Source organism: Camelus dromedarius, chromosome 9 (genome assembly GCF_036321535.1).
Source record: "Camelus dromedarius isolate mCamDro1 chromosome 9, mCamDro1.pat, whole genome shotgun sequence".
Classification (NCBI taxonomy): Eukaryota; Metazoa; Chordata; class Mammalia; order Artiodactyla; family Camelidae; genus Camelus; species Camelus dromedarius.
In genome coordinates this window covers 7,317,528-7,343,757 of record NC_087444.1, presented here as the reverse complement: position 1 = coordinate 7,343,757, position 26,230 = coordinate 7,317,528, and the positions used below count along the sequence as shown (strand labels likewise).

The window sequence follows — 26,230 nt, the reverse complement described above, 5'->3', positions numbered from 1 at the left end:
GGAGAACTTAAAGGGATCTGTGAAGAGGAAACACATTAAAGGTTGCAAAGAAAGCTTGTAAAGGCAGCCAGGTTAATGGCACGGCAGAAACAAAGCAGTCAAAGCTGTGGCAATATTTAAGCTCGCCAAGTATGGAAAAGCTGGGCGTAGGCAAAAAGAGATGGACGATTCAGACAGACCACAAGATTTTGGTGTGAGTATTTTTTTTTCCCCAAAAGGAAAGGGATGCAGAGCAGCCGTGACACCTGATGTGGGTCTGCTGGCAGAGGCTGGGGGAGCTGGTGGCACATTTAGGGCTGAGGTGGCCACGGCAAGGATGGCAGCTTGGATGGCAGGCAAGCATGCTTCCTGCAGGCAGTTCTAGTAGAGGGTCGTTTGGTCATCAGAGACCAGTGCTGATTCAGGGGCACCGAAAAGGTGGCAGCCTGGAACTGGGCTGCTGAGAAGTAGGACAGAACAGGACGGCATGGAGGAAGCAAGGAGGTGGGGAAGCGGGGAAGCTCCTGTGAGTAAGACAAGGCCAGAGGGGCCAAGGGACAGAACAGGGAGCTGGGATGAGGCCCCAGGCACACGGTCTGGGGCACTGGGGCTTGGCAGCCCACATTAGGATCACCAGTCGTGGAGACCAGGAACCCTTCCCAGCAGGCGGCCATCAGGGGCTCAGAACTGATTCTGAGCAAAGTCTAAACAACAGATGTGAGGTAATAGAATTAAGAAAGCCTTGACCTGGAACCAGACTTCAGATCTTACAGCTGTTAGTGCAGAAGTGTCCGCGGAACATTGATTCTGGCACTTGTGGATTACATGGTAACAATGTGATGCCAATAATAGCAACATTATGACCCCTTAGCATTTGTATAAAACTCCTTCACAGAATGGCTCACAATAACCATGTGACGCGATCTTACAATCATTCAAAGATGATAAAACCCCAGACTCAGGAAAATTAGATCTTCTCACAGTCTTGCAGTCAAAACAGTGGCAGAGTTTAGATTAGAACCTGTCCCTGGTGTTTTAAACCTTTGTTTTTGACATGCTTTGTGGTGAGTAAAGAGGGCAGCTGGTATGAAGATAAAGGAGAAGGGCTCTCCTGCCCTCAGGAAGCTCACAGTCCAGACGAGGATCCAGGCTCACGCAGAAAGAACCTTAATGTTCCGAAAACTCATCCCAGCGCTAGAAGGGAGCCTAGGACTTGGGAGGGATCCAGCCACTGTTTGATGTATTAATGCACATCGAGTGAAGTGCAGTGGTAGCCCAGGGAAGCAAATAATCAGGCTGAACTCAGGCTATAGAGAAGGCTTCTCTGAGAACATGGCATTTTAGCTACTAAGAGAAAGGGCGCTACCTTGAGGGACAGGGGTGTTTGGATTTGGTTGGAAGGGAAGGAGAACTAATACTTAGCGAGGTAGATTTAGAATCAGACATGCCTGGGCTTGGACACCGGATCTACTGCTAGTTAGTGTAACATGGGGCCAGTAACCTGCCCTCGTGGATTCTCAGTTTTCTTATAGCACATGCTCATCATAAAGAAGCTAGTGCTTGGGAACATGTTAATGAGGGAGGGGGGTATAATTTAATTTTCACAAAGGATCTGTCATTTCGTATTATCACCCTTTTGCGAAAAAAGAAGCTGAGACTCAAAAAATGTTAAGTAACTTGCATGAAGTTAAGGAATTTGAAACCAGAAGGTCTTCCTGGTTCCAAAACTCATTCTTTTCCCACCACCCTCCAGTGGCATGCAAGGGATGTATCGCGAGGATCCAGGGGCAGCTTTGAAAAGAAGGTGTCTGCTTCTCCCGTTTAGTCCATTCGATTGTCTTAGGGAATTTGTCGATGGAGAGAGAGTGTTAGAAATAAGAGGAGAGAGCACTAATTTATGTGTAATTGGAACAAGTCTAAATGCAACATTGACCCATCACTGATGGAGAAAAGAGGTTTAGAGGATGGGGTAAAAATCCCATATGAACATCAGAGACCTGAGATGCCAGCTGAAAATGTAGCACTTATAAAGCAAGATGAAGTGGTTTTAAAGATATAAATATATTCAATAAGTGAATGAAGACAATGTTGAATTAAACAACCAGAAGAGTTTATGTCTTAGGTGTGTTTTGAATTAAGAGAAAACAGCTAAACCATAAGAAGACTAAATAGGATGGTGATGAAAAAAAAAAAGATTGGTCTCTTCCTAGAGTATTATCTAGGATCTGTTTGCATTTAGCTACCTTTTCACATCTCCTTTGGCAATTCTGCTTTTTCCAAATTATTCTCAATCGATGCAGGATCCCAGATGAGCAGATATGACAAAAATGTAAATAGTGAGGGCTTGTGGGTTCTCATAGCACCATAAAAAGGAAGCTGTCTTGCTACTGGACATGTGGTATGAATAAATAATTTTTAGTATGTTAAAGTATTGACAAAGGCATAAGTCCTGACCAGAGAGATTGTCTGTATGTGAGCGTGTGGATGGGTGATGCAACCTTGACACCAAGGCATACATACGGACAGGTGTCCCAGTCAGATGCTACCATTGTCACAGCTGACGCCATTCATTCAGATGCAGCTATTCAGTTTGTGATTCAGTCAAGCCAAACCTCTTCATTCTTCCTGTGTCTCTCTTCCTTCCTCTCTCCCTTTCTCCTCTCCTCTCTTCCTTCCTCGCTTCTTCAGCAAACATTCATATTTTGTCTTCTCTGTGCCAGGACCTGGGCAAGGCTCTGGTACTACAGAGATAAAGAGTCAGAAGTCATGATTGAGACTTGACCATGGCAGACATTAGAGGCATTAAAACTCATTCCTGCATTTCGGCTTTTGCTTTTGACGGACAGAAGTTTGGAACTGTCAAAAGATTTTGCAGCTTTTGTGTAAAGTGACATTCCACGTGGTCTAGCACAGAGCTGGAACACCACAGGTAGCTGCACGGGCATTCTGAAAGAGTTACATTCTTGCTGGTCCCCCATCTCCTTTTCATTTGTCACCTTTGGTTACCGGTTGACTGACAGGCACTTTCCCAAAGCTCCGTCGACTGTAGTGTGTAAGTATATACTATATATGATGTGGATGTTCTGTAAGAGCTTTTCCTAGGTAAGAGGCCAGTTCCCAACCTGAGAATAAGCCATCCTTCCTTAGCAGATATTAGCAAGTTTTAGCCACATACAGGGAAACTGACCTGATTAAAAATATACCAGGAAAAAGGTATACTTAAATAATGCCAAGATGAGGAACTAAATAAGGGGAGGGGCTTGCTCACTTAGGAGAGTTTCTTGAGCTTGCTGCATTTAAATAGATGGTGTCTATAAAAAGATTACTTAAGAATCCTAGTTGGCAAAAGTTCATAGTCAAGAAAAATCAAGTTAAATTCTAGGTACATTAGCAGTCTGTAGAAACGGTAATAACACTGCTTTCAGGAAGGAAGGTAGGAAAAAAAAATCAATGAGGCACAAAGTTTGTGAGTTGACTCCTCTATGATCTGTTTTAGACTATGTGGGAATAATGGATGGTGAGTTGATTGTTGCAGGTCAGACCCTGAGATGTGATTGATAAGTCAGAGCTGGATCTAATTCAGGAACATGACAGATGTCAGGACAGTTGATTAAATGCCCATCCACCACCCTAGAGCTTCACCTGTATTCATTTAATCCATTCACAAATGTGTGCTCTGCTATTTGGTGGGGTTCTTATCACAGAGCATTTTGTCTTTTAAAGATCAAGACACTATAATAAAGAAACATGGAGAAAGGTTTTCTAAAAGCTCTCCTCATATTTAATTTTGTATTTCCACCTTAGGAAATCAGTCAGACGAAATAAATTCTTAAAACTCTGTATCCATGATGCCCTTGCAACTCTTCCCTCTGCTCCGGCTCCTCTGAAAACCCCGGACCGACTGAGCCATTTGCAATTATGATGGACCAAGGGATGTAAAATAGGATCTAGCCCCATGCTATCTCATAGAAATATAATACAAATCGTATTTTAAATTTTCTAGTAACTCTTTTTAATTTAAAAAAATTAATGAATAATGAATTAAAAAGAAAGTAGGTGAAAGTAATTTTAATAATATATATATTACTTAACCCTATATATCCAAAATATTATTTCACCAGGTAATCAATATAAAAATGTATTAATAAGTTATTTTCCATTGCTTTCTTTTTAACATTTTTTTATTAAGTAATAGTCATTTTATAATTTCCACTGCTTTTTGTACAAAGTCTTGGAAATCGGTGTGTGTTTTGCACTTACAGCGCATCTCAGTTTGGAGCAGCCACCTTGCGAGAATTCAGTAGCCAAGTAAATGGCAGCTGAATTGGACAGGGCAGATCTTAAAGAAACTTAGTGGTTTCCTAGTCTATTTTTTCTCTGATCTTAGGAAATACTTTTGACTTGATAGGTACCATTTTGATCTGTCCTTTAGAAGACACACCTGGATAGATTTTTTTAAACTTTTCTCAAATTAACAAAGACTTGGTTTATTGGAACTGTTTCACATAGAATCTTTAAAACACTTTTAAAAATAAAATACTCTTTTTCATCAACGTTAAGAAATAGAGGAGGATGTGAAAATATTAGGACACTTTTGAAGCTTAAACATGGATGAGGGCATATTACAGATTTCCCTTCCGTGAATCTTGCTGTGGAAGGAAAAAAAGTTCATTGCTATGTGTGGATTCTCCCCAGGATTGCCTTTGCCTTTTGCCAGCTCTTAGTATATGTTAAAGACGTTGTGGAGGAAGGTTATTCAAGGCAACATTTAGGCATCCTTGCTTGTTTTAGAAAATGCTAGGATTTTGTCTTCAGCACATGTGATGGAACAAGTTGCCTAAAGACAGCAGTTCTAACACAGCCATGTGTATCTCTTTTTTGTTTGTTTCATTCATTCATTCATTCATTCATTTGTTCATACAACTCTTTGTGAATATCTGTTACATGCCAGGCAACTTGCTGGGCATGGAGGTTAAAGATGGAAAAAGGTTTCATGATGTAGTGAGAAAATTGTGTAAAAAAACTACAAATAGTAGTGTATGATGTCCTTCACCACCCTCAAGAGGACATATTGTTTATTCTTTGTTGCTGTGATGGAGCTTGGGCCCAGATGCCTTGGAAATGGGGATGTGTTTCTTCCTTTCCCTTTATTAACAGTGCCAATTATGTCAATGCTCCTGGGTTCCAGCCAATCCTTTTTCCAAGCAGATACCCCTATCAAGAAAGGCTGATGTTCATGTTTGTGTTCAATTATTAGAGGCATCAAATCAGGCTGGATAAATAGCGAACGAAGTTAATACGTTACTACTTGAAAATTAAACATCAGCTGTATTCGTACTTTTAATTCAAGTTCTGTCACCAAAATACCACCGTTGACAATGTTATTCATACTGAAAATACAGACAAAAAAATATACTGCTGCAGCTTTCAGTTCACCTGTACGTGTGGGTCAGAGCTTCTCACTGCTTCCCGTGCATTTCCAAGTACATGAAACACATGCCATGATTTTGGTTACTGGAGGGGAACAATGCAGAATCTGTTTCCCTCTGGTTCCAATTTACAGATGTTCCCACTCGCCTGGATACTCTTTGCCAAGATAAGATTGGATACAAACCTACTGCGGTGCACCAGGGCAGGGGAGGCAGAGACCCACTCTGCAACCCAGTGGAACGTATTAAGTCAGGAATGGCTGGGGCATGGAAACAATCGAGGAATGGACGCAGAAGGGTGGACTACCCTAGAGGTGCTCTGGGCATTAAGGAGAATTCCACTGCCTGGAAAACAGAGAGGGACTGACAGCCTCATGCATCGAGGGCTGTGCTGCTAAACAGGTGACCAGAGCGGAGACTCAGGCACTGGGATCAGTTAGCAGAAATCAGACACCAAGTAGAAACTGCATTTCAGAAACAATGTATAAACCTGGTTATCAAATATAGGCCAGAACGTTCAGCCTGAATCAGCGGCAGAGACGGGATGCCGCGTCCCAGCGCCTGCGCCGTGGCTGTGCAGACGTGTCCCGCCGGAGGTCAGGGTTTTCCGAGGTCAGGGAGAGCTGAGTGTAAAGGTTGGAGACAAAGGAGAAAGAAGTCTATTTAAGTGACCCTGGCTTTGTGAAGAAGGTGGGGGTTGGGAGGTACGGAGCTAGGAATGGAGTGGGATGAGACACCCATAGTCTACTTCAGAGTCCCGCCTTCAGCTCCTCACCCAACCGATTTCATTTTTAAGTCAAACCCATTGTCAGGTCAGGTCATCTACAGTTAGACTGGGGAGTTGCTCCGTTGATTCAACTAACAAGGGTCTGTGAAAGGCCAAGGCAATGTGAAGAAGTTTTCTGTTTTCATCACTGCCTGACTCTTTCTTGGAGGTCACCAACCACAACCTTCTTGCTTGGACATTAACTTCCCCTGCTTCTTTGCAACACTGAACGCGGCTGATCAAGGACCTTCCTGACCGCTGAAATTCTCTCCTCTCCTGGTTTCCTTGATGTGATCATTTCCTTCCATCTCGAGGCCACTCCTGCTCTGTGTCCTTTATTTTTGCCTCTCTTTTATTTCCCACTTCCAAATTCTAATGATCTCAAAATTTACCTGTAAGCCTTTCCTTCGCCTTCTCTCCCCTCTCTGTTTCTTGCATGTGCCCGTGTGCCCACTGCGATAAGCCCGGCTCATTATCTGGAAGGCTTACTGCGGCAGCTACTTAACCTGGCTTCTCGCTTCTCTCACCAGTACCCTCAGCTTCCGGATTGATTTTCCTGAAGCATAGGTCTGATCACACCAGTCTCCTGCCCAGAAATGTGATAGCCTCCAACTGTGAACAAAATTAAGTACCAACTTATCACTTGGATCTCAAGGCATTTACATCACAGTCCTAAAATAATCTCCCATCAGGCCCCCATATCTAGTCTGCATTCCCGCCAAATGAGCCCACTACTGCTTCTCAAGGATATTCTATACCTTTCCCCTTGGAGAATTTATGTGTGTTCTCCTCCTGACCTATAATTGTGGTAATCGTATGTCTTGGCTTGTCTGGGTCGTGCTAGTTTATTCCTGTTGTCTTGATACCAATATCGCTAAGCTCCCATTTCACACTCAAAAGTGGAGTCGTCTGAATGATAAATTATATGGTCAGCCTACCTGTAAAGCTCTTTTTCCTGATCCTCCTCTCAGTCTTATTCTGCAGCCTGCACGCTATTTAACTTTGCTTCTGATTAGCGTAGTCATATTCTTTTAAGCCATGTGCTGTGTAAAAAACCATCAACTTTCATGGCATTTTCTTTCACTCTCCACTCTAGCATCACCCGTTTAATGTACTCTCTTATTCTTTTTCAACCTCTACTTTTACCAACATAGTACTGTAGTTGTTTGTATTTAAATGTACTTATTTGTGTATCTAAAATTTTACCCTCCATAATACATCGCAAGTTCAGGGCCTCATTTTTTGTATCAGTTAGATTGCGTTCATCTGTAAATAACTCTGACTTAACCATTTGACAGTAAGGAGTTTTGATTATATCACATAACAGAGTGTGCGAAGTTAGGTTGGCTCAAAAATGACTGATTCGGTAACTGAATGAAAGACCCAGGTTTCTCTTCTCTTTCCACTCGGACATAAGTGGTGTCCGCTCTGCTCTTGCTGGCTCCCCTCATGATACCCCTGTGGGCACCCTTGTTCTGGAAGTCACGTGCAAACGTGATGATGTCTAGAAGTAGAATGTTTCTTTTGTGAATCTCTGAGCAAGAATCCCTGTTACAGAAGCACCCATGCCCAGCAGGAGTCGCCTTATCGCCCCTTGAGCAGAATTTCATTACCTGCCCAGGTCTGAACTCGTTACATACCAAGACATCAGGACTTGACACATCATTCATCACTTGAGGCCAGGGGTGGCCCTGATTCCCCCGCAGATCATGGCCATGCATGAAGGTTGTTAACTGAGCAAAATCAAGGCTCTATGAGAAAGAGGGGTAGTTAACACTGATTAGGCAGACAACAGTGTCTGCTCCATATAAGTTTGGGTTCAATCAGTGTTTATTAAATAGGGTTTTCGTTTTATTTCAAGGTATGAAGAATTTTAATTCACTTGGATATTCTAATGCTGTAATGAATTATAAACGCTGATATTAAATAAACCTTTAAAATGATGAGCACGGCATATAACAGGTTCATTTCAACACTATTTGCTTAAGTTCACATGGAGAGATTATAATTAAGATTTTGAAAGAAAACTTGATTGAGATTTTAATAGCTGTCTAAAACTGTTGGCCAGAAGACTGTGCTGAGAAGTGCTCATTAAGTAGAATTGTTTCTTGTTGCTTTTTGTGGGAATGTGTTTCTGAGTATTTGAGTGCTGTATTCATAGGACTCAAATGTTCCAAGGATTTCAATGATCTGTTACAAATTTACCTTTTGGCACTGAATTGCAGAATTCTCAAAATGCCTGCCAACTGTGCAATGCAATAAACAATAGGTCAGAAAAGCATGATTTTGCAGGGCCCTATAGCACCAGGGGGAGCTGGGAGGAGGCTCTGAATGAGGGGCCTCCTCTCGTGCCCGAGAGAGGACTCCTGCTCTTTCCACCCAGTGTCTGTTCAGGTCCAGATCCTCTGCGGGGGTCAGTCAGAGGTGGGAGCCAGAGAATCTGGAGATCCTTCCGCAGTAGTTAGTACCAGACTCGGTAACGGGGCTTTCTTCAACCTTCTGAAGTCTGATCACCAGTCTGCAGCACAGATGATCCCAGTGGGGAGACTAGGGGGCCAGCACCCCTGGGGTCGACATGAGAAGGAATCAGCACTGTGAACGCGAAAATACTCCACGAGAGAAAAGGGATCATAAGGGCTCATTTTGTTTCTGAATGGAACAGAGAGGCCAGGACAGAGGAAAACTGCTCCTAAATCTTTCATTGGATGTTACAGCTCAGTTGCGGACCTGGGTGCCAGAGGACTTGGAGCTGGCATTGAATGTTTTCAGCCGCTCTCTCGCTAACCACAGAGATGTGATGACTCTAAATATTTTGACAGCCTGCAGTAGGACTCAGCAGAGAAGCAGAATCTAAGATTATGCATAGTTTGGTGGACATTCAAACATGTTTTCTGGAGGATAAAGGGGCTGCATAAGGTTGAATTCTTCCCAAGTGTAAAAGGCAAGGATTCTTATCTGAGGGCAGTTTCTTTACATGCATGTTCAAGTACATGTAAAGGTTCATTTGAACCTTGCAGCAGTGATCATGGGAGAGTAGCATAGCAGCTGAGTCAGCTGAGTAGGGAAGGCATAGTGGACTTCAAAGCCATCGTTTCTTCAAAGCCATTCCTATTCAAATCGAATGAATAGGAATGTTTTCACATCGGTTCCATAGGCGTCTGCTATTCTAATCAACTTCTGCAAATAAATATTTAATCATTATTCTGTTGAGAAATAATATTAATTTATAATTTTTCTTCAAAGATTTTTTTTTTTTAATGAACTTCCTGTTGAGATTATCTGAACCTCCCACCAAACTGCCCCGTCACCAGTAACTTCAAAGTGACATTTCAGGGTAACAGGCTGGTTCTGAAAATAAGACACAGGAGGCTGAGGAGACATTGCAGAAATTAATTATTCCCAGCCCCACAGCGCCCTGCCCACCCATGCGGACTCTGCAGTCTACTCTTGGTTTGAATAAATGTAAGGGTTTGTGAGAGAATCTTATCCGTAAGCCTCATTGAGCTTTTTTTTTTTTTTTAAGAACAGATTCCAGTATTAGTGCTTTATACTAATTGGGGGAAGTTGTATTCCTAAGTGCAGAAGTTCAGCTGAAAAACTTTAACTGCTAGACTTTTCTTCCCAAAATAAAGCAAAATAACAAAATCTTACAAAGTCAAGTTTGACACTGAATGATAAAGTAGGTTAATATGGGTTTTATAAAGCGCTTGGACTCTGTTCCTGCAAAAAGTCTTCCATGATGAATATAACATTAAAGTTGGAGTTACACTGTCTGGATTTGAATCTTAGGTCTGCCATTAGCTACGAGACCTTTGGAAAATTGCTTAACCTCTTTGTGCCCCAGTTTCCTTATCTGTGAAAAAGAGATAACACCTCCCTCACTGGTTAGTTGTGAGAATCGTATCAAATTGATACATGTGAAGTGTTAGAACAGTACCTGGTCCTTGGTGAGTGCTGTACGTCACTTTTTAAAATGACAAGGAAGGGAATGTATTTATGAATTTATATAAAAATATGTAGCATAAGCTTAACTTAATGCATTTGGGATTATAAATAATCAGTTTCCTAAAATGTATTTCCCATTATAATTTGGAAACTCTTAAATTGGCTTGCTTAAAAAATTCAACCAAATCACAGTTGTTAGGGTTTCACGTTGAAATCATAATTACACCTTTTCATAATACACCACGAACAGTACGCTGGAAAGTTGCACATACACCAAATGCAAATGACACCAGACTACAAAATGAGCTTATGTTCCAAGATTCATCTCCTTCATTTATTTTTGGGTTTCAATCATGCTTTTCTTTGTACATTCTCATCAACATTTTTAATGGCTTGGTAAAGGAGAACAATCTCCTGTGTAATCAACATTGACTCTTCCTGCAAAAGTGTTTTAAAAATAAAGTCCTTCAAATGTCTGGTTGTTTTTTTTGTTGTTGTTTTTTTTTTTTTTTTTCAGTAAAAATGAATGGCCTTGGAAGACATTTGTCCTGGCAGTCCGTTTAAAGACGAGAGAAATGAAAGCCATGAAAACCAGAAGAAGGTGTCCCCAAGGGAAAGATCTGTATGATGAATTTGAAACTGTGGCAAGCACTATTTCTGCTTTCCCAGGCAGAGCTGTCACCTCAAAAGCCTATGTTCATGAAAAGGAGAGTGTTACCCAGAGTATTAGAGCTTAGGCTGTTGAACACATGTTCCCTTAATGCAGGCAGGGCACTTGAAGGTGGTCACTAATAATTCAGTCTTGTTGTACAGCAGAAACTTGTGTCTTGGTACAGGAGAAATCTCAGCCAAACAGCAACATAGATTTTCTGAACTAGCCAGAAAAAAAAGAGATAGAAAAAGAAAAGGTGGTGGAATTACGGTCCAGTACAAGACAGTAATGAAGGGTTATTACATTCGCTCAGGCCCCTCAATAATTCTCCCCAGATTCAGCTGCCAGTGGACACTCCGAGTCCAGTGGGGAGTATGGCTCTCCTGCGCTATCGGAAAGAAATGTCATTCTTTCTTAGCCATCGCTAGGGAAGGTCAGGAAAATCCCACTAGTCTACCCTGGCCACATTCTGCTGCACGAATGGCGTCTCAAAACTCTACTTAAACTTCCCACCTGCATCATTTTTTTAGAAAAATGTTTTCCTCTCTCATTGTGTGAATTAACACTTGGTCTCTTCTGTTTTAAACCTTTGTGTCTCTTCCTGATAACTAGGGAAGTGGTGAGTGAGCTCATCATTGCTTTATAATGTTAGCATTTCTCAGCTTGACTTTTTCTTTTTAAAGAGTCCTAATTCTTTTATCCAATTACCATAAATTATAGCTATACTGGCTAATCCTTCCTAAATGTGAACATCTCTCCTCTTAAAAAAAAAAAAAGAAAAGAAAAGAAGAAGAAGAAGAAAAAAAGGAAGAAAAGCACTTTGCTTTGACTTACTCTGCCCAGTGTTTCTGGGATGCAGGCTCTACCAGATACTTCGGACTGTCCCTGGAACATGGGTTGTTGCCGAGATCAAATAAAGTAGGGAAACACTGGGCAATAAAGTCAACAATTTTCTTTAACAAGTTGTTATGCTTTTGGTCATGCAGAAAAGCTAATTGGGAGAAAATTACACTTTTAAATGCAGAAAGTTCAGATAAGTTTTCACTGCAAGAATTTTCTTCCTAAAAGAAAGCAGAATAATGAAACATTACAATGTCAAGCTGAACTCCAGAACTGGACTGCACGGAGTTGAGTGAGTCCAGGCTTCATGACTTACTACCTTAGGTATGTCACGTAACCTCTCCACGCCTTAGTGTCATCATCTGTACCATGAGGACAGGAAAGTAATACCATCATGGGGCAGCTAGAAGTTGTGAGTTGTGATGTGCTAATAATGCGCATTGTGAATCTCTGGGAAGGGTTAGAGTTTGTAGCTTTTAGCTGACTTTTTTTCTTGTTGTTGTCCAGGAGTCTCCTCCCAACCCCCCTTTTAAAAACCCAGTTAACATCCTATTGAACTTAGTGTTAGAAGCACTGACATAGGGACATTTAGTTATTGCTTGTGCTTCAAAGGTGGATTTCTAAAAACTCCATTATCTCCAAGTTCCAAAAAAATCTAAATTTTATCATGTTCCTTTTATACCGTTGATAAGAACAGGAGAAATTAATTCAAACGTGTACTTTACAAGAAGAGCTTGAAAGCAAGCTGATAACCTGCATACGATTTTTTTTTATTAATTGTGAGTTAGCTCTTTTGAGGAATGACGGGTACATTATAACAGTGCTGGCCTACAGATTTGTGGACATGCAGAATTCAACCTTATATATTAAACATTAAAATAAACACTATGAGTATGCAAAATTAATTTGTATTTCAGTGCTCTTATAATTCATTTTCCTCATAGCTTAGTTCATTTATATGAATGGTTGGGCAAAGTATGAATATCACGTGAAGTTTAATTAGCAGCTTTTATTTTAACTGGAAAAGAAGGTTGTTAATGGTTTCACAAGCTTCTAGTCGTTAAAAGAAAGAATGAGCATAGCTTGTAAATCTGTGTCTTGTTAGGCAGACGATGTTTCCTTTTTCTGTGGCCCAAGTTCAGGTGACGATGGCTGAGATGTGCGCAGTGCTTGTTTGTGCTGGCACCTGTTCTAAGAATTTCATAACAGTTAACTCCTGTATTCTTTACCACTGCCCATGACGGCATTCTTTCAACCATCTTCATTTTAATGAAGAGTCTGAGGCAAAGAGAAGTTTCTTGACTTACCTAAGGTCATTCAGCTAAGGGGTAAAGGCAGGACTCAACCCCACTCACTCGACGGTCAGGCTCTGGAGCATGTTCCTGCCCTGCCTTGGAGACACAAGCATGCCTTTCCAGGGCTTCTTGCAAACATTCCAGGCAGTGTTGCTCCGTCCTCTGCTCGCTGGTTCCAGGCCCTGGAGAGTTGATGTTGACCACTCAGCTTCGTTGGGAGTTGGAACAAGACTCTGCAAGAGTGTGGGGTCACTGGCACACCCAACCCTCAATCAGCGCTTACTCCTTATCGCCTCCCTTCTTTATTCCCTCGCTGCTATTTCTCATGTATGTGCCGGTGCTGGCGGGGAAGTTGTGGGTTGCTCTGACGGGCCCCTGCGTTTCCCCACAGTGAGACAGGCGGCAAGCGGACTCCCGGCAGAGGACGAGCGTGACCCGCGGGGGTGCCGAGCGCCGGTGGCTTGCCAGGCTGCGTCACCTCTCCACGGCTCTCTTAAAACCTCTGGAAAGTGAGAGCGCTCAGCTTCTTTCTGCTTCAGGTTTCATTTACCCTCTCCTACAATCCCGCCCTTCACTACAACGCCTAGAATAGCTCTCTGCACAGAATAAGTACATAGCCATCATTTGTTCAAATAAATATCTAGAAATTCCTTTGAAAATATCCCCAATGCATTTAAAACACGTGGTAGTCAGGAGTTCTCGACCCCCTTGAAATTTCCTGTGGAGAGCTCAGAGGGCTTAGGAAAACATTCGTGGCTGTTCCCCGGGCTCAGAGTTTCTGAGTCAGGAGGTGTGGGGCAAAGCCTGAGAATCTGCATTTCCATCAAGCTCCCAGGGGCTGCTGCTGCTGCTGGTGTGGGGACCACATCTGAGAACCACAGCCCACAGAGAGCTCTCAAAATGGACACCCCCCCCTTTCCGCTGGTTTCCCAATTAAAAAAGATTGGATCAGGCGGTCCCGCCCATCGGTTAGTATGAGTTTCATGTTATCCCCGCTGCCTGCGTTTTAACAGCAGTCTCTTTTTAAAGGCTACAAACCTTAACTCATGAGAGCAGATCTAGTGCTTGGCCTCGCATCCTTTTATCCGAGCTGCCTCTGACCCACCATTTCCCTGAAGCTGTCCTCTCCCTGGGATGCTGGGGCCTCCCAGTGGCCACGTGCCCGCAATCTTAACCACTGCTGGTGACATGGAAGGGTTAAGAGCATGGGCTCAGATGTTGGCTCCTCACTATATACCCAACCCTGGCAGTCTACCTCCTCAGTGCTTTGTATTCTTCATCTGTAATTGGATTTCAGTAACAATACCTACCTCATAGGGTTGTTTTAAATACTAAATTGGCAAATATCTGCAAAGTGCTGAGAACAGGTCCTAAAACCTAGTACATGCCGTGTCATTTTTTTTGAAAACTATTTTCCCCAACTTCATGGCAATATAACTGACATGTGACATTGTGGAAGTTTCAGGGTACAGTGTGTTGGTTTGATACATTTTATATTGCAAAATGATTCCTGCCGTAGCATGAGCTACAGCTCCATCCCATCACACACTTACCATTTTGTGTGTGGTGAGAGTGTTTATCTACTCTTTTTGCAACATTCAAGTATATAATACAGTATTTTTAGCTGTAATCACCGTGCTGTACATTAGACTCCCGGAAGCTGTTACTCTTATAACTGGAAGTTTGTGCCCTCTGACCAATATTCCTCCACCTCCCCAAGCCCCCAGTCCCTGGTAACCAAACCACCATTCTGCCCTGTTTCTGTGAGTTTTCTTCCCCTTTTTTTTTTTTTTTAAGATTCCATTTATAAGTGATCCCATACGGTATTGGTCTGTCTTTGTCTGATTTATTTCAGTTAGCATAAGGCCTTCAGGGTTCATTCAAGTTGTCACCAGCTGTAGGGGCTACCCTCTTTCTCATGGCTGAATAGCAGCATTCCATTGTATATGTATGTAGCACATCTTTAAGTTTAATCCATTCATCTATAAATGGACACGTATGTTCTTTTATGTTTTCTAATTTTTTTAAACAGTTTTCATGATAACGGTTTATTTTTAATTAAGATGGAAAGGAGTTACACTGTATTTACTTCTCCATGTTATGCAATGATAGGCAGTTTTTCTGCTTTTTACATTTTTACTTTTCATTTGAGCAATTAATAAACTTTCATCATTTTTATAATCTGATAATTGTTACAAAAAAGAAAAAACTGAACAAGTTGAATAATCAGCTTACAAAGGAGGAACTAGTTCATAAAACTTAAATATTTAAACACGCTACACAGTAAATAAGTTCTTTCCACATATATACGAACATCAGCAGACGAAATTTGAAGTAACCGTTTCCACATCTGAGATGTTGTGAATGATGCCACCGTGAACATAGGAGTGCAGTTATCTCTCTGATAACCTGATTTCAGTTCCTTTAAATACCCCCTCAGGAGTGGAATTGCTGGATTATATGGTAATTCTATTTTTAATCTTATAAGAAACCTCCTTACTGTTTTCCACAGTGGTTGTACCGATTTGCGTTCCTACCCACAGTGCACAAGGGTTTCCTTTTCTGCAGATCCTCGCCGACACTAGTCATCCCTTATCTTTTTGATGACAGCCGTCCTGACAAGGGTGGTTTTGATCTGCATGTCCCTGAGGATCAGTGAGCTTGAGCACCTTTTCATGTCTCTGTTGGCCATTTGTATATCTTCTTTGGAAAACTGTCTGTTCAGCTCCTTTGTTTGTTTTTTTCCTGCTGTTGAGATGTGTGAAATCCTTAAATATTTTGAATGTTAATCCCTTATCAGATACATAATTTGTGTATATTTTCTCCTGTTCCATAGGTTGCATTTTAATTTTGTTGATTGCTTCTTTGGCTGTGCAGAAGCTTTAAGCTAGCTTTTATTATATGTTCAATGTTTCCCAAATTTGTCTCTTATGGTATCACCTTCATGATTTCTCTCATGCCTGCATATCACCTCAACTGTCATTCATTTTTTTCTTTAAATCAACTTACTTTACTAAGAAGTTATTATAAAAGAAAACTTATTACTATAAATGGAATGCCATTATCACTTGATAAATAGAAGGTAATCATAAAATAAATACAATAAAAACAATTTTTTTATGCTAGCCAGTTATTTTCTGCTGGACACTCTGAGCCTGAGACTTATTCCCTCTCTGTGAAAAACAGGGAAATCTGCAAATTCTAGCTGCTATGACAAATAAGCCCCCGCATTCCGCTGGCTTCACACTAGAGGGTGTCACTCACTCATGTCCCAGTCCAGTGCAGGGCCACTGACTCAGGGGCTTGGACTCCTTTCCTCTAGTGACACCAACAACTGCTGGGCCCAGAAATCTCTCTGCTTCCAGGCAGCAGACGGGTGGAGAGAACGTGGAGGAAACACCTGGTTCTTTTGCATTTTTGGTCTGAAACGGACACGTGTAATTTATCTTTTGATGTAAGTCACCTAGAGGCAGATGTGCAGAGAATCTTGGTCCAGGCTAGGTAGCCACTTACCACAGCAACTTTAGAGTATGAAAGTTAGAACACAAGTTTTTGGTGGTCAGATTATGAAATATGGACAGTTATACCAAGACGTAGCCATAGTTTCTTACTTCCTGGGAGGGAGTCTGCAAACTTTCACATCACTAACTATATCACTTCTTTAGTTCAGTTAATTCTCCTCTCTCCCAACCTCAGTGTCACTTAGAAACTGTTCCAAGAAGTTAGCAACTGCCTTACTTAGCAAGGGTGAGTTTCATCTATACAGAGGAAACCGCAGTTTCTCTGTATCAGAACACAAAGTTAGTGAGGCGGTGCCCAGTAAAGCTCTTTACCTCTTAGTATAACTTAGACCTTGCCTTGGCCAGATGGGAAGTGAGCTCGCTCTCTGTGTAAGTCTGTATTACAACCAAGAATGAATAATATGTTTGATAAGAACCTGCATATAAACCCAGTACCCTCTAACATTTTAAAACTAAAGTGTGTGCCATTACTACACTTCCATGATTAAAGTTGCTTTTTAGATATTATTTGACATATATCTGAAATGTGTGAGACACATGCCAAGTACCGCCACACAGGTTGCATGCTTTCTGCTGCTGTAATACATCGGAAATGTTTTTCTTGTACTAATTTCAAAGCAATGAAGAGCATGGATACCTCTGAGTGACCACCCATTGAAGGGGAGAGGAATTTCTAATTGGGTATTTTTAACTGAAAACATAAAGCTATTGGGGGTTTGACATTTGATGAAAGTCTGCTATGATGTTATCTTCCCGGAAAACCTTAGTTCAGTCTTTTGTCATTAAGAATTATAGATAACAGAGGATCAGCCTCTGGGAATTGAGATATGAGAGCAACATTATGTGCTCATAGCAGAGACGTTTATACTTGGTGATTTATGGTTCACACCTGCATTTTTGTGGGTTGCTGTATTCATCAGCAGGATGGGGCATTTTATTCACTGACAAACAGGGTAAAGAAAAGGGACCAGATACCAGATCTGTCCTCCCACACGAGACAGAGACATCGATGGGTCATTTAGGAAAGGGGGGTTGTCTAGGTCTGGCTTGGTAAGCAAGGGAGGGTTCAAGGAACTTCGCAGTGTCAACGCTTGAGATCAACAAAGCGTGATGCAGTGTCACGGTTAGAGGATGGTGTATAACGGGGAACAGAGCGCTCCAATTTGGGCTGCTCTGTGGAATGCAGGGCTTCCCTTTGTCACTCTGGGTGAGGTCCAGGAGCACCACTCTCTCCTCTAGAGAGGCAGGATGTTGGGGTGCAGTGGGGAGGGGCTGGGGCCTGGGGAACAGCACGGGTGCTTGGACCCAGCTCCGTGAGGCAGTGGGGGCCCCTGGGTACCAGCTCCAGAGCCCTTGGTGGGCATCTTAACCACATTCCAGATCAGGTTGTCATGGAGCACAAATGCCAGCAGCCTCCCGTGGAGGTTGTCTGAGGGCTTCCTATAGAACGGGGCACAGCGGAACTTTGCGTCTTCTTGGCAGAGGAGAGGTGGTGGGATAAGGGAGCTGGGAGGCAGATGCAAGAAATGAAATGAGGGCTGACCGCTGTGCTCTTACCGTGCCAGCCTCCACCCCCTCTACCAGGAAAATCTTTTTCACCCATTTTCTTTTATGTCCCAATGAATGGGGGGGGGGGTTTGCTGAGGTGGGGGAGGAATGCGCCGTGTGAACAGCTGGCCCATGGACGGCCAGTTGATTGTCCTCACGAGGGACTCAGGTGTCCTTCCCGAGGTCCTGCTGCTTTCTCTCTCTCTGAGGACAGCCAGAGCCTGTGGCAGGAGGAGGGGCCCTGCTCCTTCTCAGCTGAGCTCAGTTAACACTGTTCATCACCTCGACTCTCTCTGGAAACAGCTTTCATTTATTCGTTCACACAGGAAAGGAAATTGTATCAAGGGATACCACAGAGTGACGGAGTGACAAAGCTTTTAGTATTTCCATCTCTGGCTTCTGTGCCTCTGTCCTGCCAGGTTTCTCCGCCTCCCACTCAGAGGAGAAAAAGCAAACAATTCTGGTCTTTTCCCAAAGGTTGCTCTGGGAATTTAATGAAAATGGCAGCCAGTGACCCCATATTAAGAACCCCTTCTTAACAGTGGTAAGAAAATGACCGAACCACCAGGTCTTCAGTTACACTTAAGAAGCAAGGGCACGTGGAAGAAACATGAAGAAATTTTGCTGAAGACCGAATCTCACAAAACAAACTAACAGACAAACAGACAAAAAACCAGAGTTCGAAAGAGGGCGTGAAGCTCTCTTGGTCTTCGTTGTAATGCTGGTGTGTGTATTAAAAAGATCAGGAAAGTCTTTCTCTATATCCAGTTCTCTTATACCTGGGCACCCCAGGAGTTGTAAAGCTCCTTATGAGGTGCTCTGTGCCCCAACACCTTTCCCTTAAAGCTGTAGAAATGCTGGGAAAATGGTGGAGCTCCAGATGTGACCTGAGCCTTGAGAGGTGTGGGTGGCGGGCAGGGGGCTGACCTGGCTTAACCTGGAAAAGTTGGAAGAAGAATTTACACAATCCTAGCGAGAGGCTGTGCTCAAATAGTTCTAAACTTGGATTCAGATTCTGGCTGTGCCAGTAACAGACGTGTTTAATTTCTTGGTTTCTCTCTGGGTAGGTATCCTTATCTATAAAGGGAAATGAAGCTAGATTTCACTCGTTCATGCAGCCATTTATATTTATTGCTAGGAATTGTGCTTTAATATGGGAATATAAAGATAAACATTATACAGTCCCTGTCTCAGAGAAGCTCTCAATTAAGTGGAGGAGACAGATGTTACTGATCCCTATACAGAGATGCGTAAAGTACCGTAATAAACGTACAAAATGCCACTGGAACGCAGAGACGGAGGGATGGGCTGCGCCAGAAATAGACTTGCAGTAGAGCAGGCAATATTTAAATCACGTCTTAAGCACAGTTCTGCTTGTCTAAGTTAGGTCCCCTGCCTGTCTTAAGCATGGGCCAAGTATAAAAGCCAGGATGTTTGGCAATGCCTGGAATGCTGGGAGTGAGCGTGTTTAGCTGTGACTAGAACACAGCATGTCTGGAGGCTGGTAAGAGTTGTAGAAGCAGAAAAAGATGGGTTCAGGCTCACCTGTAAGCAGTCTCTTATGACAATTTCTGTTACTCCACTGGCTATGAAGACACATTGGAAATTGTAAATAGGAAATGTGGATTGCACAAAATTTCAGCAGGGAAAATGGAAGTTCAGAAGTGAGTTCTGAGGATGCTATAATGCAGGAAAGAAGTGATAAGGGACTGAATTTTTAAATGGCAATAGTGATAAAAATAGATGTATTTGAAGTATAATTAAAATATAAAAGCAATAAAATTTAGCAATTGATTTAGACAGACAAATGAGGGGAGTGAAGTTTCAGCCTGGTGTGTAAGAGTGTCAGAGTTGTAGCCTGAGTGTCCGAGTTGGAGGGTGGTGGGTGAACTGCGGTGGTGACATGGAGGACGGAAGGCTTAAGGTGAGAGACAGGAATTTCATTTTGGATGGAAAGGTTTGAGAACGTCAATATGCAGATCAGAGCATATTGAGACGTTGCTGTCTAACAGGTAGTTGAAGACCTGCACCCGGAGCTCAGGGGACAGAGAAGTATTTAGGATTCGTCACAGTTCAGGGGTTGGTAAAGTCTAAGGAGGAAGTCCTCTAGAAAGGGCTTCCACAGGACAAGAGGATAAGAACGGAAAAAAAAAAAAAATCAGGACACATAGAATTGAGATCTTCAATTCACTGACCAGAGCCTCTTCCTCCAAGGCAAACTCAATCCACTTTAGTCTCTGTTCAGATCAAGTTGAGAGCTATCTCCTTTCCTTTCTTAACCCTGCCTTCCCAGTAAGGTTTGCATCCAAATCCTCTACCTCTGTATCATAACTACCCTTCCTTGAAAAGTAGTCATGATCACTCCCTGTCTTGCTTTGATGGCATGTTAATGTGGGTTCTCCTAGAAGTAGGTCCCAACTGTGATTAGACATACAAGGGATTTATCAAGGGAAACACTTGTGAAAGAGAAAAGTTGAGGGGTGGTAAGCCAGAGAAGGCAAAGAAAGCCTTCAGACTATGATGGAGGTCTGACCTTTGTGAAGGAGAGAGGGAAGGAAGAAGGACTGGGTAAGGAGCACCTCAGAGTACAGCACAATTCTAAGAAAGATTTGGCCAGATTCATGGGGGGGGGGGATTTAAACCAAGATTGCCCATTAGATGTGTCCCCCATCTCAGAGGAATGGGCTCACCCAGATTCCCCCACCATGCCTACTCATTGCTAGAAGGAACCTGCAGGAAGTATCTTTTTTTCGTTTTGTCACTTACTCTTTCTTCTAGATTTGTAAAAACTGTTCTTAGCTCACGCATGTAGTATGTGACCCAGCAGGGAGTCAGTAGTTGATTCAGAGGAGTGACAGCTGGGGCCATCAGACCAAAAGCCTCCCCAGAGCAGGAGATCCTAGTGGCACATTTCATGGCCATCACAGATGCCCTCAGTGACTCAGTGACACTTCCTAAATGTTCTACTGGCACTTTCTATTCAAACCAGTCAAAACTCAGAATGTACAGCCTTGTACCATTATTAATTATTCCACTCTGTGTCCAACCAACTAGGTTATAAACCCTTCTTTAAAGACCAGTACCTGACACTGTTTCCTTAACTCAGAAGCATCTGGATATTTGCTGTAGTTAACAACTGTGTTATTTTCATTACTTGAATTTATTTGAGAGTTATAACAGTGGGAGTTTTGGCTTAGGAAGTTGGGATGGGGGAAGTTAAGAAAGAATATGATTTGGATGTGGAGTTCTGTAGATGCCACAGTGAGGAAGGGAGACCTGGAGCATGGGAGGTGGACACATCCACTGAAGGAAGGCAGACACGAGGGCCTGGGCACATACATTTGGTGAGATGAAGTCCAAGTAGGCAGACAGAACACAGTATCCAGATAACATGGCGGAAAGAGCCAATCTAGGGCAAGAACTAGCATGGGCGGCGGTCCAGCAAGATGTAATGGATAGGAGTTTGGAGCAGACATCATTGCACCTCTGTTTGAGAACTAACCTTTCTACCCGCAGAGGCAATTTTCACACACCCTGTCACACCTTCTTAACCTTGGTTAATTGGACTGGAAGAGACATCTGTCTCAAGCTGAACCTCCTGGGAATTTTGAATTGGGGCTCAGTAAATCTAATTAGTTGGGTTTTCCTTGAAGTGAACTGACATGTTCAGACAGGAGTCGTGCAGGCTGCTAGGGCAGTCATGTACACTAGGAACCAGGAGAAGTGGCTTGCAGAAAGACAGGAATGAGTCAGGCAGTCAGAGAGGAGCTGAGATGAGAGAGAGTGTGACTCCAGAGAAAGAGAATGAGACTCAGAGAGTAGTTGCTTGAACTCCTGAGACATTTCCATTCCTGGATCTAACCCTTGTGTCTTATCATGCTAGGTTCTGAGATAACCCACCAACACTAGAATAAATTCTCTCTTATTCTTAAGCCAATTTGCATGGGTTTATTTTAGTAGGAGCCAAATGATACTGACTGAGACAATGACAGATATGCTCAAGACACCAACAGAAAACTCATAAACATGCAAAGTGCTGAGACGCAGGCAGGCAAAGAGGTTAGCATCAGGAAGACTGGAAAGAGTAGACCAGATGAGGCAGCTGTTAGTCTGGTAGGAACCTGGTAACTAAATGGGTAATCAAGTCAGAGACTAAGCGACTGGTTATAGGAATTAGGGTGTAGGGTAGAGCCTTCATCACCGGAACAAGGCAGAAAAAGTTGGTTACTAAGAGTCAGGCAAAAGGTCAGAGGCAGACTAAGACCTTCTGATCTGTTGAGGATGGAATTCATTCATGTGTTCAGTAAGAATTCTTGGGTATCTACTCCAGTCTGGGGGGTTTGGTGTGTTAACAGGCTGAGTTGGAGGTTCAAGTTATACCAGAGAGTGGAGCCAGCCTGAGTGTGGAGACCCCCTGATACCTGCTGTGGAGAAGCGAAGGATCAGAGGGCGGAATCAGCGGGGAGCCAGCCAGCTCGTGTTGTGTCGTGGATGACTGAATGTTAGAATTTGGAGCATTCTGGGGCAAAACAGGCCTGGAAGAAGTTGAAACTGAAAACTCAGAAAGTAACTTCTTTCAAGGAGCAGCAGAGAGACAGTGGGGCTTGATAAGACTGATTCAGAATGGGGAGATAAAATGATGTCAAACACACAGCCTGTCTGCTTGTCGGCTTCTCCTAGCGCCCTGGTGGCAGCTGAAGAACCTATAAGAAATACCTCTTGTGCCTTTTTGGGCTGCATGAACTGTTTCATCACACACTTGCCCTACTTTACCAAAGTTAAAACTTTCAGGAGGATGTGGAAAGCTATAAATTCTGACCTTGCCTAATTCAATTCAGATAGGCAAGACTAGATGCCTTTAACGTATTTCAGCTCAACATCTTCTGGTTAAACCTTGGACCCTGACCTACTTAGAAGAAGAAATACAGTAAGACAAGAGAAAAAGGAGGTAGAAAGAAGGATAAAAATTAAGAGATGTCTCATAATCTGTTACACATATTAGGGTAAAGTTAAGTCAGACAATCTCCTGTGACCTCTTTCTCTACCTGCCACTTATGGTTTTGAATTTCTTATAATCAAAGGTAGTACTTTTCATGAAGACCCCAAGAGGAGCACTCCTCTGGGGAATGCCAGGGACTCCCTAAGTAGTCCGTTATTTAACCTTGACAAGATGAACTAAAAACTGACCTTAACAGTGACAAAATTAGGAGACATGCTATCGGATCTGGTTTCTTTCCTCACAACCTTATTTCTAGTGCTATTGTTCATGGTATTAAATAGAGTCAAAAGGTCTAGAGCTGAGTCAGAAATTACCGCTTGGCTTCTGACTGGCCTGATGGGGAGCAAATTATGTAACCTCCCCAAGCTCTCCTTTCCTTATCCGTAAAATGGTACTGTGATACATCACTTGTTCTGGTACCCTGCTGGGCGATTTTAAAGACCGTGTATGAAAGCTAGTGAAATGATATGAGCACCCATGGAAGGCGGGCAGGTCCTTTCATAATTCAGCATATTTGAGCAAGGAATCTGTTACCAGAACCTGATTTTTTTTCCTCATTAGCTCTGTTGCCTTTGTCAATTCATTTGAGTTCCAAGTCTGGGTTTTTCCCCTTGTGAAAGAAGTACTCTGTGTTTCATATAGTTTTTAATGCATATGAAAATGACGTGGGTATACGAAGGTATAAAGACTATATGAATTATAATTCTTAACAATGTCCCAGAACAGAATACTTATATTATTGTTATAAATGTATTAATAGAATTTTAAATTAGTATACCTATATCAGATCCTTTTAAGAATATTTTCATAGAGAATTGTTCTGATTTCTATGGCAGAATCAAATTTAAACCAGACATAATCACTTAAAAATGAAACATGAAATTAAAGTACACATAAAAAAATAACTGAGTGCTCCCTTAAAGCAAAGATCTTTCATATACTTCATCTACAATGGAGTCTTTTAGAAAACAAAAATGTTATAGTCAATTTTTGTCTGTAATTTATTAGTTTAATACTTTCTTGAATTTTGAGAAATATGGGTTTTGTACATATATATGGATAAGGTTATAAAAGAGTTTAGTTAAGCATGTTTGGTTCAGTTTTATATTGAGATTATTACCATTTGTTTGCATTTTTAAAAAAATAAAAATATTCTCCTTTATACTGGTTATATTCTAATGTTCTTTAATTTTTCATTTCCTTGCAAGATAATAGTTGGAGAAACTGCTGTGTTTTGCCTACAACTGGCCACAAGGGATTTTGAAAACCAAGAGAAAACTATTTTAACTGGAGATTGTTGCTATATAAACCCACTGGTGAGGAGAACTGTACGATTTCTTGGTATGTGTTCATTGAATTGTTTTTATTATTGCTGAAACAATGTTTATGTATAAGCTAATCTTTAAAATGACCAGTATTTTAACTGTATGCAAATATTAGGTTATATTTTCTTTGAAATGTTTCAATTTGGTTTTAAAAATAAACACTGCATACTATTTTCTCTCTTGCTTTGCAAGACTCCATGGTGTCAGTTCCATATTATTTTAAGGGAAAAAAAAACCCCACCACATTTGGATATTTAATATTCCTAAAGAAACTAAAAATTACATAATTAAAAGAAGTGATTTACTGTGTCTATTAAATTTCGGAAACAATGCCTAGGGAGAAATGATAAGGTAGGTTGTTGATCATGAAGGACAAGAAAAATAATTTGACAAATAAAAGAAATGTTGTATTTGTTAATTTTCATATATAGAACTCCATGAACTATTTTTGAGCTGTTTTTTCCTATGCCAACAAAAATATATTGGTGATTTTATTAGAGGACAAGATTTACTGATACTTTGTCTCAAATTCTAGCACTAATACATACGAACATTGGCAAATTACTGAAAATCATTTCAGTAGACACTTGGCCAACACAGGTTTTTGAACTGACACAATAAAATTTAACATAGGTTATTTTTTCCTGGCTTTATCAGATTAAAAAAAAAGTCTGTATATACTATATAACATTTAAGACAAATTCTGATCAGTATTAAGATTGTTACTGTAACTCTTCAATATATTTCTCATATTGATAGGATCAAGATGAAGACTTTGGATATATTATGCGTAGATCACCTAATCTATCAATCAGCCCACTAAAGACTAATCAAATGTCATCAGACCTTTAAATCACTCTGAAGACAAAACGTCTTCCTATCTAAAACTGTTCTTTTTATTTTCATCAACTTAACACATCTCCACAGCCCTCATTTATACTGTTAAAGGGATAACTTTTATATGAAACTTTAAAACTTTTATTTTTCGCATGGATCAGTACTGCGTTGTTGACCTATTTATCCTTGCATGAGTCATTTAATAACAAAATAAACAACACTATACTCAGAACTAAAGCAAGAACCTTCCTAAATATTGCTAAATTATATTATGCCTACTTAAGTAAAATATTTTTATGCATTTATACACGTACTTCTAAAGAATATCCAAGCATATCTCTGAGATCCTGCAAGCTCATTTCCAGGCTACCACGGTTAAGTGAATATCACAGTAAAGCAAGTCACATGAATTTTTTTGGTTTCCCAGTGCATATAGAAGTTATGTTTACAATATATTGTAATCTATTAAGTGTACAATAGCATTACGTCTGAAAAATGTACATGCCTCAATTAAAGAAAACTTTATCGCTAAAAACTGCTAATCATCGCCTGAGCCTTTAGTGAGTCGTAATCGTTTTTCTGGTGGAGGGTTTTGGCTCAGTGTTGCAAACTTCTGACTAATCAGAATGGTGGTTGCTGAAGGTTGGGAGGGGCTGTGGAAATTTCTTAAAATAAGACAGCAATGAAGTTTGCCACATTGTTTGACTCTTCCTTTCACAAATGACTTCTCTGTAGCGTGCAGTGCTGTTTGCTAGCGTTTTACCCACAACGGAACTTCTTTCAAAGTTGGAGTCAGTCTTCCCAAACTCTGCTGCTGCTTTATCAAGTTTATGTGATTTTCTAAATCCTTTGCTGTCCTTTGGACAGTCTTCACAGCATCTTCACCAGGAGTTGATTCCATCTCAAGAAACCACTTTCTTTGCTCATCCACGCAAAGCAGCTCCTCATCCACTCAGGTCTGACCATGAGATGGCAGCCCTTCAGCCCCACCTTTAGGCTCCGCCTCTAATCCTGGTTCTTCTGCTGAGTCCACCACATCTGCAGTTACTTCTTCCACTATGTCTAGAACCCCTCAGAGCCATCTGTAAGAGTTG

The 26,230-nt window shown here is 41.6% G+C and overlaps 1 protein-coding gene across 5 annotated transcripts in view; it reads left to right on the top strand.

Annotated features, from left to right (window-relative positions):
* PLPPR5 (phospholipid phosphatase related 5) overlaps positions 1–26,230 on the top strand; it is a 102,194-nt gene that overhangs the window by 14,990 nt on the left and 60,974 nt on the right. For all 5 annotated transcript variants that reach the window (XM_064488752.1, XM_064488753.1, XM_064488749.1 and 2 more), the window contains exon 2: positions 24,183–24,315. In XM_064488752.1, coding sequence (XP_064344822.1) covers positions 24,183–24,315 — 133 coding nt within the window. The remainder of the gene's footprint in view (positions 1–24,182; positions 24,316–26,230) is intronic.